Here is a 14,597-nt window from a genome sequence, read left to right as displayed (position 1 = left end):
AACACACTTCATTTATCAAGACACACACACTGAAAATAAAGAGATGAAAAAAGATATTCCATGCAAATGTTAACTATTTTGTCCAATACAAGGTATTAAGACAAAACAGATGCAAGACAACAACTATAAAAGAAGACAAAGAAGGTCATTATATAATGATAAAGGGGTCAATTAAGCAAGAATATATAACAATTACAAATATAGGCCGGACGCAGTGGCTCACACCTGTAAACCCAACACTTTGGGAGGCCGAGGTGGGCGGATCATGAGGTCAAGAGATCAAGACCATCCTGGCCAACATAGTGAAACCTCATCTCTACTAAAAATACAAAAATTAACTGGGCATGGTGGCACACACCTGTAGTCCCAGCTACTCGGGAGGCTGAGGCAGGAGAATAGCATGAACCTGGGAGGTAGAGGTTGCAGTGAGTCAAGATCGACCCACTGCACTCCAGCCTGGGTGACAAGGTGAGACTCCGTCTCAAAACAAAACAAAACAAAATTACAAATATAAATATGCACCCAATACTGGAGTGCCCAGATATATGAAGCAAATATTATTACCGCTAAAGAGAGAGAGAGAGACCCCAATACAATAATAGCTGGAAACTTCAACACTCCTCTTACAGCATTGGACAGATCATTCTAACAGAAAATCAATGAAGAAACATTGGACTTAATCTGCATTACAGACCAAATGGATTTAATAGATACTTATAGGACATTTCATCCAGCAGCTGAAGAATACACATTGTTCTCTGCAACATATGGATGGACCATATATGTTAGGCCACAAAACAAGTCTTTAAAAAAAACAAGTCTTGCTTTAGGTCCAAAGATAGAAATAGGTGGAAAATAGTTATTCCATGTAAATAGTAACAAAAGAGAGCTAGAGAAACTATACTAAGACAAAATAGACTAATATGATGCAAAATTGATATAAGAGACAAAGACAAATATTGATAACAGGGTCAATTCATCAAGAAGATATAACAATTACAAATAGTTATGAACCTAACAACACGGCTCCAAAATATATAAGGCAAAAGCTGACAGAATCAAAGGGAGGTATAGACAGTTCTAAGATAATAACTGGTAGCTTTAATATCCCACTATCATTAATGTATACAACAATCCAAAGAGCAATAAGGAAATAGAGAACCTGAACTACATTATAAACCAACAAGACCTATCAGACATTATATAGAATACTCTATCCAATAAATGTAGAATAAACATTCTTTTTAAGTGTACATGGAACATCTTCTAGGACAGACCATATGTTAGGTCACAAAACTTTCAATAAATTTTAAAAAGACTAAAATCATAAAAAATTATCTTCTCATATCATAATGGAATGAAACTAGAAATAACAAAAGGAAATCTGGAAAATTCACAAATATATGGAAATTAAACAATACACTCTTTTTTTTTTTTTTTTTTTTGTATTTTTAGCAGAGACGGGGTTTCACCATGTTGGCCAGGCTGGTCTCGAATTCCTGACCTCGTGATTTGCCCGCCTTGGCCTCCCAAAGTGCTGGGATTACAGGCATGAGCCACCATGCCCAGTCTAAACAATACACTCTTAAACAACCAAAAGATCAAAGAAGAAATCACAAGGGAAATTAGAAAATATTTAAGAGACTAATGAAAACACAGCATACTACAAATTATAGGATGCAAAAATAGTGTTCAGAGGGAAACTAATAGTTGTAAACACTTAAACTAAAAAAAGAGAATGATCTCAAGTCAATAACCTAAGTTTATATCCTAAGGAACTAAGAACAAACTATACCCAAAGCTAGCAGATGGAGAAAACTAAATATTAAAACAGTGATAAATGTATTAGAGAATAGAAAAATAATACACAATCCAGAATCTACAAGGAACTCAGACAAATCAGCAAGAAAAAAACAATCCCATCAAAAAGTGGGCTAAGGACATGAATAGACAATTCTCAAAAGGTGATATACAAATGGCAAAAAGAAAAAAAAAGAAAAACTGCTCAACATCACTAATGATCAGGGAAATGCAAATCAAAACCACAATGCAATACCACCTTACTCCCACAAGGATAGCCATAATAAAAAAATAAAAAAACAATAGATGTTGGCGTGGATGTGGTGAAAAGGGAACACTTCTACACTGTTGGTGGGAAGGTAAACTAGTACAACCACTATGGAAAACAGTGTGGAGATTCCTTAAAGAACTAAAAGTAGGCCAGGCATGGTGGCTCACACCTGTAATCCCAGCACTTTGGGAGGCTGAGGTAGGTGAATAACCTGAGGTCAGGAGTTCAAGACCAGCCTGGCCAACATGACAAAACACTGTCTTTACTAAAAATACAAAAACTAGCTGGGCATGGTGAGGTGCACCTATAGTCCCAGCTCCTTGGGAGGCTGAGGCACAAGAATGGCTTGAACATGGGAGGCAGAGGTTGCAGTGAGCCGAGACTGTGCCACTGCATTCCAGCCTGGGTGACAGAGCAAGACTCTATCTCGCACCCTCAAAATAAATAAATAAATAAATAAAATTTTTAAAAAGAACTAAAAGTTGGCCAGGCGCGGTGGCTCACGCCTGTAATCCCAGCACTTTGGGAGGCCGAGGTGGGTGGAACACGAGGTCAGGAGATCGAGCCCATCCTGGTTAACACAGTGAAACCCCGTCTCTACTAAAAATAAAAATAAAAAATTAGCCAGGCGTGGTGGCAGGCGCCTGCAGTCCCAGCTACTTGGGAGGCTGAGGCAGGAGAATGACGTGAACCTGGGAGGCAGAGCTTGCAGCGAGCCAAGATAGTGCCACTGCACTCCAGCCTGGGCAACAGAGCGAGACTCCATCTCAAAAAAAAAAAAAAAAAAGAACTAAAAGTAGATCTACCATTTGATCCAGCAAACCCACTACTGGTTATCTACCCAGAGGAAAAGAAGTTATTACACAAAAAAGATACTTGCGCATGTATGTTTACAGTGGCACAATTCGCAACTGCAAAAATACGGAACCAGCCCAAATGCCCATCAATCAACAAGTGGATAAAAAAATATACATACCGTGGAATGCTATAAAATGGAATGCAATAATGGCATTCGCAGCAACCTCAATGGACTTGGAGACCATTATTCTCAGAGACATAACTCAGGAATGGGAAACGAAACATCCTATGTTCTCACTCATAAGCAGGAGCTAAGCTATGAGGATGCAAATGCATTAGAATGATACAATGGACTTCGGGGACTTGTGGGAAAGGGTGGGGGCGGGGGTGAGGGATAAAAGACTACACATTGGGTACAGTGCATACTGCTAAGGTGATGGGTGCACCAAAATCTCAGAAATCTCCACTAAAGAAATTATTCATGCAACCAAACACCACCTGTTTCCCAAAAACCTATTGAAATTTTTTTAAAAAGAAGAGAAAATTGTTATTTCCCTGCATCATTTTTCCTCTTGACTTCACCTTTAATGCACAATCTATAGGAGTCCTGTTGTTTAACTTTGAACTTGTAGTTAAGTGTTAGTATTTTAAACAAATTAATGCTGACTTCCTCTTTTCCTATAAAGGCTGCACCCTCTGGATGTATTTCAATGATTATACTAATTCCTACATCAATGAAGCAGAATTACTTTTGCTTAAAAAAAAAAAAGAAAAATAATATACAGAAGCAACAAAGCCAAATGTTGGTTCTTTTAAAAGGTTAACAAAGTGACAAGCCTTTAGCTAGACTGACCAAGGAAAAAAGAAGATTAAAATGACTAAAATCAGGAACGAAAGTGGGGCCATTATTATTTTACAGAAATAAGATTATAAGAAAACATTATGAGCAACTGTATACCAACAAAATAGATAACCTAGAGGAAACGGACAAATTCCTAGAAACCCACAAACTACAGTTCTCCTTTGGTATTCACGGAGGATTGGTTCTAGGACCTGCAGCAAAAACCAACATTCAAGGATACGCAAGTCCCTGATATAAAATGGTGTAGAGTATTTGCATATAATGTATGCACATCATCCTGTATATTTAAAATAGTCTCTAAAATACTTATAATACCAAATACAATGTAAATGTTATGTGAATAGTTGTTATCCTATATTGTTTAAGGAGTAATGACAAAAAGTCTGTTACATGTTCAGTACAGATGCAATTTTTTTCCGATTATTTTTATCTGTGGTTAGTTGAATCTATAGACGTGAAAACCACAGATAAGAAGGGCCAACTGAACTCAGCTAACACTACAAAAAAACTAGAAAATCTGAATAAACCCATAAAAATTAAAGAGATTAAATCTATAATTAAAAAATCTTCCAGGCTGGGCGCAGTGACTCACTCCTGTAATCCCAGTACTTTGGGAGGCCGAGGAGGGCAGATCACAAGGTCAGGAGATCGAGACCATCCTGGCTAACAGAGTGAAACCCCGTTTCTACTAAAAAATAAAATAAAATAAAAATACAAAAAATACAAAAACTAAGCCGGGCATGGTGGCATGTACCTGTAGTCCCAGCTACTTGGGAGGCTGAGGCAGGAGAATCGCTTGAACCCAGAAGGCAGAGGTTGCAGTGAGCTGAGATCGTGCCACTGCACTCCAGCTGGGGTGACAAAGTGAGACTCTGTCTCAAAAAAAATAAAAAATAAAAATAATAAAAATCTTCCAACAAAGAAAAGCCAAGGATCAGATTCTACCAAACATTTAAAGGAGAATTAACACCAATTCTCAAACTCTTCCAAAAGATCACAGCAGAGGGAATATTTCCTAAATCATTCTATGAGGTCATCACTATCAAAATACCAGAAAAGGACCTTGCACACACACCCCAAAACAAAAAAACAGTAACCAAACAAAAATCCAACCCTACAAACCATATCCCTTATGACTATAGATGTGAAAATTGTCAACGAAATAATAGCAACCTCAATCAAGTAGCCTATTAAAAGGATTATATACTATTACCAAGTGGAATTTACCCCAGGAATGCAAGGGTGATTCAACATAAGAAAATCAACCAGCATAATGTACCATATTAACAGAATGAAACAAACCACATGGTAATCTCTACTGATGTAGAAAAAGCATTACATAGCTGGGCACGGTGGCTCATGCCAGCACTTTGAGTGGCTGAGGCTGGTGGATCACTTGAGGTCAGGAGTTTGAGACCAGCCTGGCTAACATGGTGAAACCTCGTCTCTACCAACAATATAAAAAACTAGCCAGGTATGGTGGCACACACCTGTAATCTCAGCTACTTGGGAGGCTGAGGCAAGAGAATCGCTTGAACCTGGAAGGTGGAGTTTGCAGTAAGCTGAGATTGTGCCACTGCACTCCATCCTGGAGGATAGAGCAAGACTCCATCAAAAAAACAAAAAACAAAAAACAACAACAAAAAAAAGGAAAACCATTACAGAAAAGAGTATCTCCAATATTCTTTTATGATAAAAATGCTGAACAAACTAGGGACAGAAGGGAATTTCCTTAACATCATAAAGGGAATTTGGGAAAAATCCATAGGTAACATCCTACTATTATACCTTCTCTGAGAGAGTGGTCCAGTATGTCTGAGGTTGAGCTTTTGACCAGTGCAGCCTGAAGACTCCACGGATACATACAGGGGAGATTTTTTTTTTTTTTTGAGATACAGTCTTGTTCTGTCCCCAGGCTGGAGTGCAATGGCACAATCTCAGCTCACTGCAACCTCCACCACCCAGGTTCAAGTGATTCTCCTGCCTCAGCCTCCCAAGTAGCTGGGACTACAGGCACGTTCCACCATGCCCAGCTAATTTTTGTATTTTTAGTAGAGACAAGGTTTCACCATGTTGGCCAGGCTGGTCTTGAACTCCTGACCTCAGGTGATCCAACCACCTCGGCCTCCCAAAGTGCTGGGATTACAGGCGTGAGCCACCACACCCAGCCCTACAGGGGAGATTTAAGTAAATATCTTAAAGATTATGGCAGTAAGGTTTCTCATTGATGATGAAAGTTATATACATAATATGGAAAGGAAGAAGGGTAGAGTAAATTCTTTGGTGTTTGGATAGAATTAGAAGTATCAGTTTGATTTAATGGTCTTCAACATATATACAGCTCTAAATATAGATAAGTCTATGGATGCATGTGTGTATACACACATACAGATCCTATTTCTATCAGCTGAAAGAACCCAGTAGAACTACTGACTCCCCAGAAGCAAGAAGTACTACACTTAGCACCCAGAGCTTGATTTCTACATACCATTTTCCACTTAAAGAAGACACGGGTCTTATGAAAAATGGCTAATGCCACGGCTGGGGTGGAGAAAACACAAGATAAACCTGGAATGTTTACCGTACCAAATGTAAGGAAATGCTTGAAGAATAATGAGGATATGTCAGAAGTACACCAAAGAGTAAAGCCGGCTCTAAGGGGCTCTCACCAGCCAAGCTGATATAGAACTTGAAAGGTCCCAAAGAGATTCATGATAAACCTTATTACAACTGCCCCTCCCTTGGTCTCAAAACATTATCTCTTTGCAAAACTGACTAAAGGGCAGACAGAACTCTGTGTTTCTAGCAGGACAGCCCCCAACCTTATATGCCCTCTCAAATTCTACCTGCTACACCACTACAAACTTCCCTATTTATAAAGAGACCAGTGCCAGGAAGGAGGCTAGGATTTGAGCAGACTGTCCACTTACCTCAGAGGCCATTAGGACTAACTCCATCATGTCTTATATGCCTGTTTACAGAACAAATACAAAGCCTTGAAACTCACAGGTTATCCCTAAACCCACATCCATATGGCATTGTGAGATGCCCTCAAGTCTGACACAATTTTATGACTGTCCTTGCTCCACCAAACCCTTTCACTGTTTGTTCTGGAACTCACAATCTACCATTTGGAAAACTGCTTATATCCTAAACTCCAAATTTTTTCCCCTTTTTGTCTAAGGAAACAAGACTGTCTCCTGAGAACACCATTTCCTCTGCAGCTCTCACAAATGGTGTCACTTATCAATCCTTCATATGATTGTGTCTAGAGCTAAGGTAGGTCTCCTTGCTCTTCCGTGTTTCTAGAATTCCTTCCATTTGTCATCCTAAAATTTCCAACTCCTCTGAAACACAGGCCAACTGACTATATTCCCTGCAACTGTTCCTTGGGCAGTTGTATAAAAAACCTTCCACAATTCCTTCATTCACAAACTTTGGCACTATCTCATGCTTTCTTTCTCTACCACTATTTCTGCCATTGTTTTTGGCAACTTCAATATCCAGACAAAAAAAAATGCATACAACACGTTAGCCTCTCAGTTTCTGGACCTGTCTGTTTCCAACAATCTTGTTCTCCACCACACCTCAATGCCCATACCCATGGTTATATCTTACATTCAACTACAACCCTCCAAATCTCAATTTCAAGCATTCCATAACTAACCATTACCTCTGACTTCTTATCTCACCCCCTCAATACAATTCCACCATCACAATTTATTTATTTGTCCAAACCAAGCCCACACAAAGCTGAAATTCCATAATCCCTCACTATAATAACTCCCTTGCCTTTTACTCCCTTCTGTGTTACATTCACTTGCTAAAACCAAAATGTGATTAAAAATCAACTGTTGGTCTTATCCTTACCTCTATCCAAACAGCTAAACGTGACTAAAGAGAGTCTCATTTTGTCACCAGACTGGAGTGCAGTGGCGCGACCTTGGCTCACTGCAACCTCCGCCTACTGGGTTCAAGCGATTCTCCTGCCTCAGCTTTCCGAATAGCTGGGATTACAGGCGTGCACCACCATGCCCAGCTAATTTTTGTATTTTTAGTAGAGACAGCGTTTCATCATGTTGGCTAGACTGGTCTTGAACTCCTGACCTCCACCTTGGCCTCACAAAGAGCTGGGATTAGAGGTGTGAGCCACTGTGCCTGGCCAAAAAAATACTTATTTTAAAATATCTTAAAGACTCATAAATTGGAGGCTGGGCGCGGTGGCTCACGTCTGTAATCCCAGCACTCTGGGAGGCCGAGGTGGGTGGATCACAAGGTCAGGAGATCGAGACCATCCTGGCTAACATGGTGAAACCCTGTCTCTACTAAAAATATAAAAAAAATTAGCCAGGCGTGGTGGCAGGCGCCTGTAGTCCCAGCTACTCGGGAGGCTGAGGCAGGAGAACGGCGTGAACCCGGGAAGCAGAGCTTGCAGTGAGCCGAGATTGCGCCACTGTACTCCAGCCTGGGCGACAGAGCGAGACTCAGTCTCAAAAAAAAAAAAAAAAAGACTCCTAAATTGCACAAATAATATAAAGAACTCCCATGTACCTTCACTCAGTTTTCTCCGGTGGTAACAACTTACATAGCCATGGTCAAAACCAGGAAAATTACTTTGGTATGTAATATATTGCTATCTACATATATATATTTAAAGGAGGATAGCCCATACATTTTCAAAAGATCACCCATAGGAAGAGGTGGAGCTTGACTTCTTTTAACACATCTTATTTTGTAGATTTGACTTTGGAACTATGTAGGTATTTTATATTATTGTAAAACTAAACTGAATTTGAACAAACAATCCCTAAAAACAAGTTAGCTTATATGAGTATTGACTTGGTGGTATAACAATAGAGTGTAACAATTTTAAATGATATCAAAACTATATTATCTGGCTGTCTATCTATATTAGGGTATACCCTTTGGACAAAAAGAACTGAAAAACAATTTTAAAAATTTTAGTAATCATAATATTGGTGGTAATGTTGGTATTGTTAGGCAGTAAATGTGTAAGATAAGTCTCGAACATTCTGACATAGTAAGTACACAAGGTAGCAAGGAAGGTACCAAAAAGTATATAGGTTGTTTCAAAAGGACGTGGGCACCAACCTTAAGAGCTCTCCTTGAACAAAGATGGGACAATATGAGCATCAATAAAGACAATAACTGCAGTGGATTGAAAAACATCAAGTATGTTTAAACCTATGAATACCTAATGATACTTGAAAGCAAAACACAAAAAATGAATTATTACCAGTGGACTATGCTAAAGAACCAATTCATTCTTTTGAAAAATTGGTAACTAAATAGAATCCTTTCCTATGAATTGCACTACTAAGGAATCAGAAAATGTGAGGAAATTTCTCTATACAGAAGTATCCAAGCTAATAAATGAAAAAGAAATATTAGAGTAGCACACCATTTTGCAACCCCTGATGAATTGAGTCTAGGCACTAAGCTGCTAACATTACACAAGACAGCCAACCTCCAGGCAGAATGATTAAATATTACATTGAGGTTTTTACAACCAATGTAAAAGCTATTCTATTTAAATTTCTTTCAAGTCAGGAGTTCTACTAAACTGATCCATTCTTTTCACTTATGATCACTAAATTGGGTCAGCAAACTTTCTATAAAGAACCAGATGGCAAATATTTTGGGGTTTCCTGGACATAGGGTCACTGTTGTAATTACTTAAACTCTGTCTCTGCTATTGTAGCGTGAAAGTAGCCTTGGACAATAGGTAAAAGAGTGGGTGTGACTTTTTTTTTCTTTGAGATTAATGGGCTATAGTCTGCTCTCCTGCTCTAAATGACAAGGTAGATAAACCAGTGATCCCTAATGATAAATTAATTTCTCCCAGAAGAAAAGTTAATCTGGTGATTATTATTCAATCCTCAAATTGAAATTAGCAGAAGGAATAGTCAACATTATTTTCTGGCTAACCATCTCTTAATTTATTTTGTTAATTTAAAATGTTTGGTAAGCATCAAATGTATTTTGACAACTCCAAGTCCAAAGTTTATAACTTCTCAAATTGTAATAAAGCAGATCTTATATGTTAGGGATCCAGAAGTAATTCCTTATTTACTGAATTAACTTTATACATACAGGTATAAATACATGGGTATATACACAGAAGTAATTTAGATGGTTGGACATTTTACCTTATCAGAAAACCAAATGAGCCTGGAATCTTCATAATACCTAAACATGCCATATTTAGGATCCAATAATTCCCTCATGATGAGCAAGAAAAATTCTTTGCGCACCCCTCCTGCATCCACAGCATCTTCTCCAACAAATATAACCTAAAATAGCACAATGTAAACACCAAATAGACTGTAAAGAAATGAAAGTACATTCTGGAGACCCTAGAACATGTTATTTATTACTAATACTCTACAATTAATAGTTTAAAATATATATAATTTTATTTATTAAGTTTTTAAGATTCACTAAAAACAAATAGGAAAATTTTAAACATAGCTTCTGAATAAAAGTCCCAATTATACCACAGAAAATGTCCAATTACCTTGAGTGGCTTCTTGTAATCTATGTTCTTTGTTTTCCTAAGGACTTCCATTGCATCTCCTACAATATTTTCTCTACGCACCACTAGAATTAAGCAGGGATTCACAGATTCAATCACTGGGAGAAAAAGAGAGGAGACATTCTGCCTGTGGGCCTGATCAATAGCCATCTGGAAAACAAAAGATTAACATTTTAACAGCAATGCTGCAGTAAAGCTACTGTGACTGAAACAAGCTAACCTCTATTGGTTACAGGTATTCTATAATTCCTATGCTACTGAATTAACGTAGCACCTAACAGTATCCAGTACAGCATAAAACTTAATAAACTGAGCATAAAGAGTACCCTTTTGAATGTTTTTATATTAATGTATAATGTATAACTCATAACACCACTAAAGTAAGCCAGTACAGAATGATAGTAATACTGATAAATCTGAGCATTGGTTTTTCTAAAAAACATTCACTGGAGGGGAGGGTAAAGAGTAAGGAGAAAAAACAAACCTTTAAAGAGTATAAGGAACAGGCTGGGCGCAGTGGCTCACGCCTGTAATCCCAGCACTTCGGGAGGCCAATGAGGGCAGATTACTTGAGGTCAGGAGTTTGAGACCAGCCTGGCCAACATGGTGAAATCCTGTCTCTACTAAAAATGCAAAATTAGCAGGGCATGGTGGCAGGTGCCTGTAATCCCAGCTACTCAGGAGGCTGAGGCAGGAGAATCACTTGAACCCGGGAGGCAGAGGTTCCAGTGAGCTGAGACTGTACCACTGCACTACAGCCTGGGCGACAAGAGCGAAACTCTGTCTCAAAAATAAAAAATAAAAAACAAAGAATAAGGAACGATCTGGCTAAGGAAGTATTACACAAATTCACTTAACTGAGTGATCATGGCATGTGCTCATGAACCAAGGATTTGACTTTCACCATTTAAAACTTTTGTTCTTTTATTATGGTTCTCCTTGAGTTCTTGTTCTAAAATGGAATATCCCATGGTAAAATCACCAAGTTATTAACTTACCGTTTTAACAAAGACCTCCAAAAAACTGGTTTACTAGCTGTTAGTATAGAACACTACAAAAATATTTAGAATACCAAATGCATTTATTTGAACACAATAAAAATAGTTACCAAGATTTGAAGGTTTTTAATTTTTAAAAATATTTTTAGACTATTAAATATTCAAGCTTTCTTTTCATCCTTTCCTTAATCCTTAGTTGGTATAGTCAGATATTCTATACCAGAGGAAGCAGCTCAAAATCTTTTTTATTTACAGGATTAAATGATAAAGCAAACTTACTATAACCCTTTAAAGTCATAATATGAAGTAGTTTTAAAAATCCTCTCCATAAATGAAAGAACGCTCAACATAAAATGGATGGGAAAGGGTGATAGGAACGGGAAAAGAAAGAGGAATAGGAGATAATGGTGACCAACCCCAGGAAAATGTTTAATACCTTATTATTAAAACTTTCTTCAAGGAAATTTCACATCTTCTTCCTAACAAGAGATCAAATGCTTCCTACTTTTAACATCTCTCACCTCGTGACTTCCGTCTCTTACCAAGCATATAAAAAGGGGACACATAATGAAACAAGACTTTGAAACAAACCAACATCTTATCAAGTAAACTAGTAAAACGGTTTATAAAGATTGAATATTTCTGTAATGAAAGAGGCTTATACAATTTGTAATATATAAAATGATTATAGGTTAAGTTATTCCATTTTCACTGCAACCTGTTTTTATAAATGCCCTCATAAGAATATACGTATCACATGCAGCAGTCTTCTTTATAGCTACCCAAAGTACTCTGTGTACCTTCATTACTGATCCTAGGAAAATTTCAAATATTTACTGTCCAAAAACAATAAAGAAACAAAAAAAAAAAACCCTCTCAAATTAGATTAGTATTATGTAATATTTTACCTGCATCTGTAAGACTGCATCGGTCTGTAACAGAGTAGTTTTTGCTTGGGCATCAAATACAAATGGATATGTACAGATTGTAACAGGGATATCTGCCAACTGGAAATAAAAAATTAACTTATTAGTACAAGTTGATTTGTGATATACTTACTGTGGATGCTGTCATTTCTTATAAAGTGGACTACATTCTTTGTTTATTCACTCATGTGGTTCTGGAATTACAAATAAAACATGCTGCTTATAGAATTATTAAAAATTAAATGAGGCATTGGAATAAACCCAATTCCCAATTTTAGGGGGTGACTGTATACTTGAGAGTCTATACAATCATATACCGCAAGTATCTTTTGCTTAGCATATATTAATTGCAAATCTCAGTGAATGAGGTTGCAAATTTGTTCTAAAATTGGGGGCTCCTATGTTAAATGCGATAGCCAATTCTTACATGTTAGGGCAACTGCAGCAACTGAGGCTAATGATAAGTAATCTGTCTATTCCTTCATTTAACAGATACTGAGTATAATGTCATTAGGGTATCAAAATTATTATGAGTCCAATAATCTGTTCATTTACTTAATATACAAAAAAGTACCATTAGTATTACTATTCTGTTAGCCTTTAAAGTTAGGAAAACTGATCTATGATTATCATTATTAGACATTAGACACTTTATAGACAATTACTTATCCTGGCAGGTAATGTATTGATTGCTAAGTATTTTAACAGTGCAGTAAAATATAAAGAGTTATGAACTGCCAGTCTCACATTCTTGTAGTTGGAGGACGACCTACTTCTACCATCTACCCAATAAGACAGTATCTTTGTGCCTGCCCTGACTCAGAGCCCCTGCTATAAGACTTCTAATGAAGAATTACTACACCATAAAACAATCCACTTCTTAGCGACTAGACAGTTCTTTATAGTCTGAATCTGCATTTCTTTTTTTTTTTTCCAGATAGAGTCTCGCACTGACGCCAGGGCTGGAGTGCAATGGTGTGATCTAGGCTCACTGCAACCTTCGCCTCCGGGGTTCAAGCGATTCTCCTGCCTCAGCCTCCCGAGTAGCTGGGATTACAGGTGCCTGCCACCACACCCAGCTAATTTTTTGTATTTTTAGTAGAGATAGGGTTTCACTAGGTTGGCCAGGCTAGTCTTGAACTCCTGACCTCATGATCCGCCCGCCTCGGCCTCCCAAAGTACTGGGATTACAGGCGTGAGCCACTGCGCCCAGCCTGAATCTGCATTTCTATATATCACTATGCATCATTTAGTCTTTGCTTTGCCCCTGCTGGGAAGTGTACGTAGTTTAAATATTTTAAGTCCTAATCATGCTCTCCCTAAATTGTATTTTATTCCATTCTAAACATTCACTCTTCAGTATTTTTCATGTGATAAGGTTTACCTCCATCCTATATTTGTGGCACTGCCTAGCTAATGATCATAAAAACTAATTTTACTTCTCTGAAATTCAAAAAGATTTAGATATCTCTAAAGTACCCTTTGGCTTCAAAACTCCATGTTTTCATAATTTTATGTGCTAATTCTATTTGACAATGAGGAAGCAAACAATATTAGAGCTATAATTTAAAGCTAACTCAAAATGCTTCATTGGTTCAAGTGCTGGGAAAAACATAGCAACCAACAAAACGCAAATCAAAGCAAAACCTGACATTTATAACGGATAAAGAAAGTATTATAATGTTCCCAGGTGTTAAAAGGGTAGTCTAGGGTTGTTGATTACTTAAACCAAAGTGCTAGAACTTTATATATTAGAAGTGAGAAAGATAACCATACAAAAAGTTTAACTTTGTGACCATTTTGAGTATCAATTAATCAATTCTTAAAATGAAGTTTGTTTTACTTCTCTAATATAAAATGTTTTCAGCCACATTAGGTAGGCATTTGCTAAATTTTAAAACAAAAGTTTGCTTTTTTATATTCTGAGGACACATTACATTTTATACTGGAAGACTTGAGGAGGACAGAAACTATTCTGAAGCAAATATTGTTGAAGCATCATATAGGTGTAATGTTAACAGAATTACATTTTCTTCAGAAAACTTCTGAAATGTTATACAAGATAATCTCTATAGACTCAATTTTAAAAAATGATACTTATATATATCTATTTATTTACATTTTTTAACCACACCAAAAAAAGGAATCTTTGGCTCTTCTATTACTCAGGAGAAAATGGAGTATATGTTACTCTAAACATGAGCTTTATTACACCAAACTTACCTCAGTTAATCCATGGTTGACATCCTAAGACAGCAGTGCAGAATATAACAATAACGAGGAAAGAGCAATGTTAGTGTCCAAATTTAACTATTTCTATTCAAGGTAGCATTTCATATATTTTGCTACAGCAGAATATTGAAGTAATGAGGTAGAAAATACATCT

General features: G+C 37.2%; 1 protein-coding gene across 16 annotated transcripts in view; it reads right to left on the bottom strand.

Annotated features, from left to right (window-relative positions):
• The window catches only part of HERC4 (HECT and RLD domain containing E3 ubiquitin protein ligase 4), a 153,913-nt gene that overhangs the window by 23,866 nt on the left and 115,450 nt on the right, over window positions 1–14,597 (bottom strand). For 10 of the 16 annotated variants that reach the window (XR_010127504.1, XM_054436713.2, XM_054436709.2 and 7 more), the window contains 4 exons: window positions 14,435–14,458; window positions 12,194–12,292; window positions 10,270–10,437; window positions 9,902–10,045 (listed from right to left, as the gene is read on the bottom strand). Coding sequence is in view for 15 of the 16 variants with exons in the window: in XM_054436713.2 (XP_054292688.1) it covers window positions 9,902–10,045; window positions 10,270–10,437; window positions 12,194–12,292; window positions 14,435–14,458 (435 nt within the window). In the remaining variant the exon portion in view is untranslated. The remainder of the gene's footprint in view (window positions 1–9,901; window positions 10,046–10,269; window positions 10,438–12,193; window positions 12,293–14,434; window positions 14,459–14,597) is intronic. The other 6 variants (XM_054436715.2, XM_054436712.2, XM_063670567.1 and 3 more) reach the window with 1 other exon arrangement.

Source organism: Pongo pygmaeus, chromosome 8 (genome assembly GCF_028885625.2).
Source record: "Pongo pygmaeus isolate AG05252 chromosome 8, NHGRI_mPonPyg2-v2.0_pri, whole genome shotgun sequence".
In the NCBI taxonomy this organism is placed as follows: Eukaryota; Metazoa; Chordata; class Mammalia; order Primates; family Hominidae; genus Pongo; species Pongo pygmaeus.
Note: the sequence above shows the minus strand (reverse complement) of the source record. Positions and strands in the feature narration are given on the sequence as shown.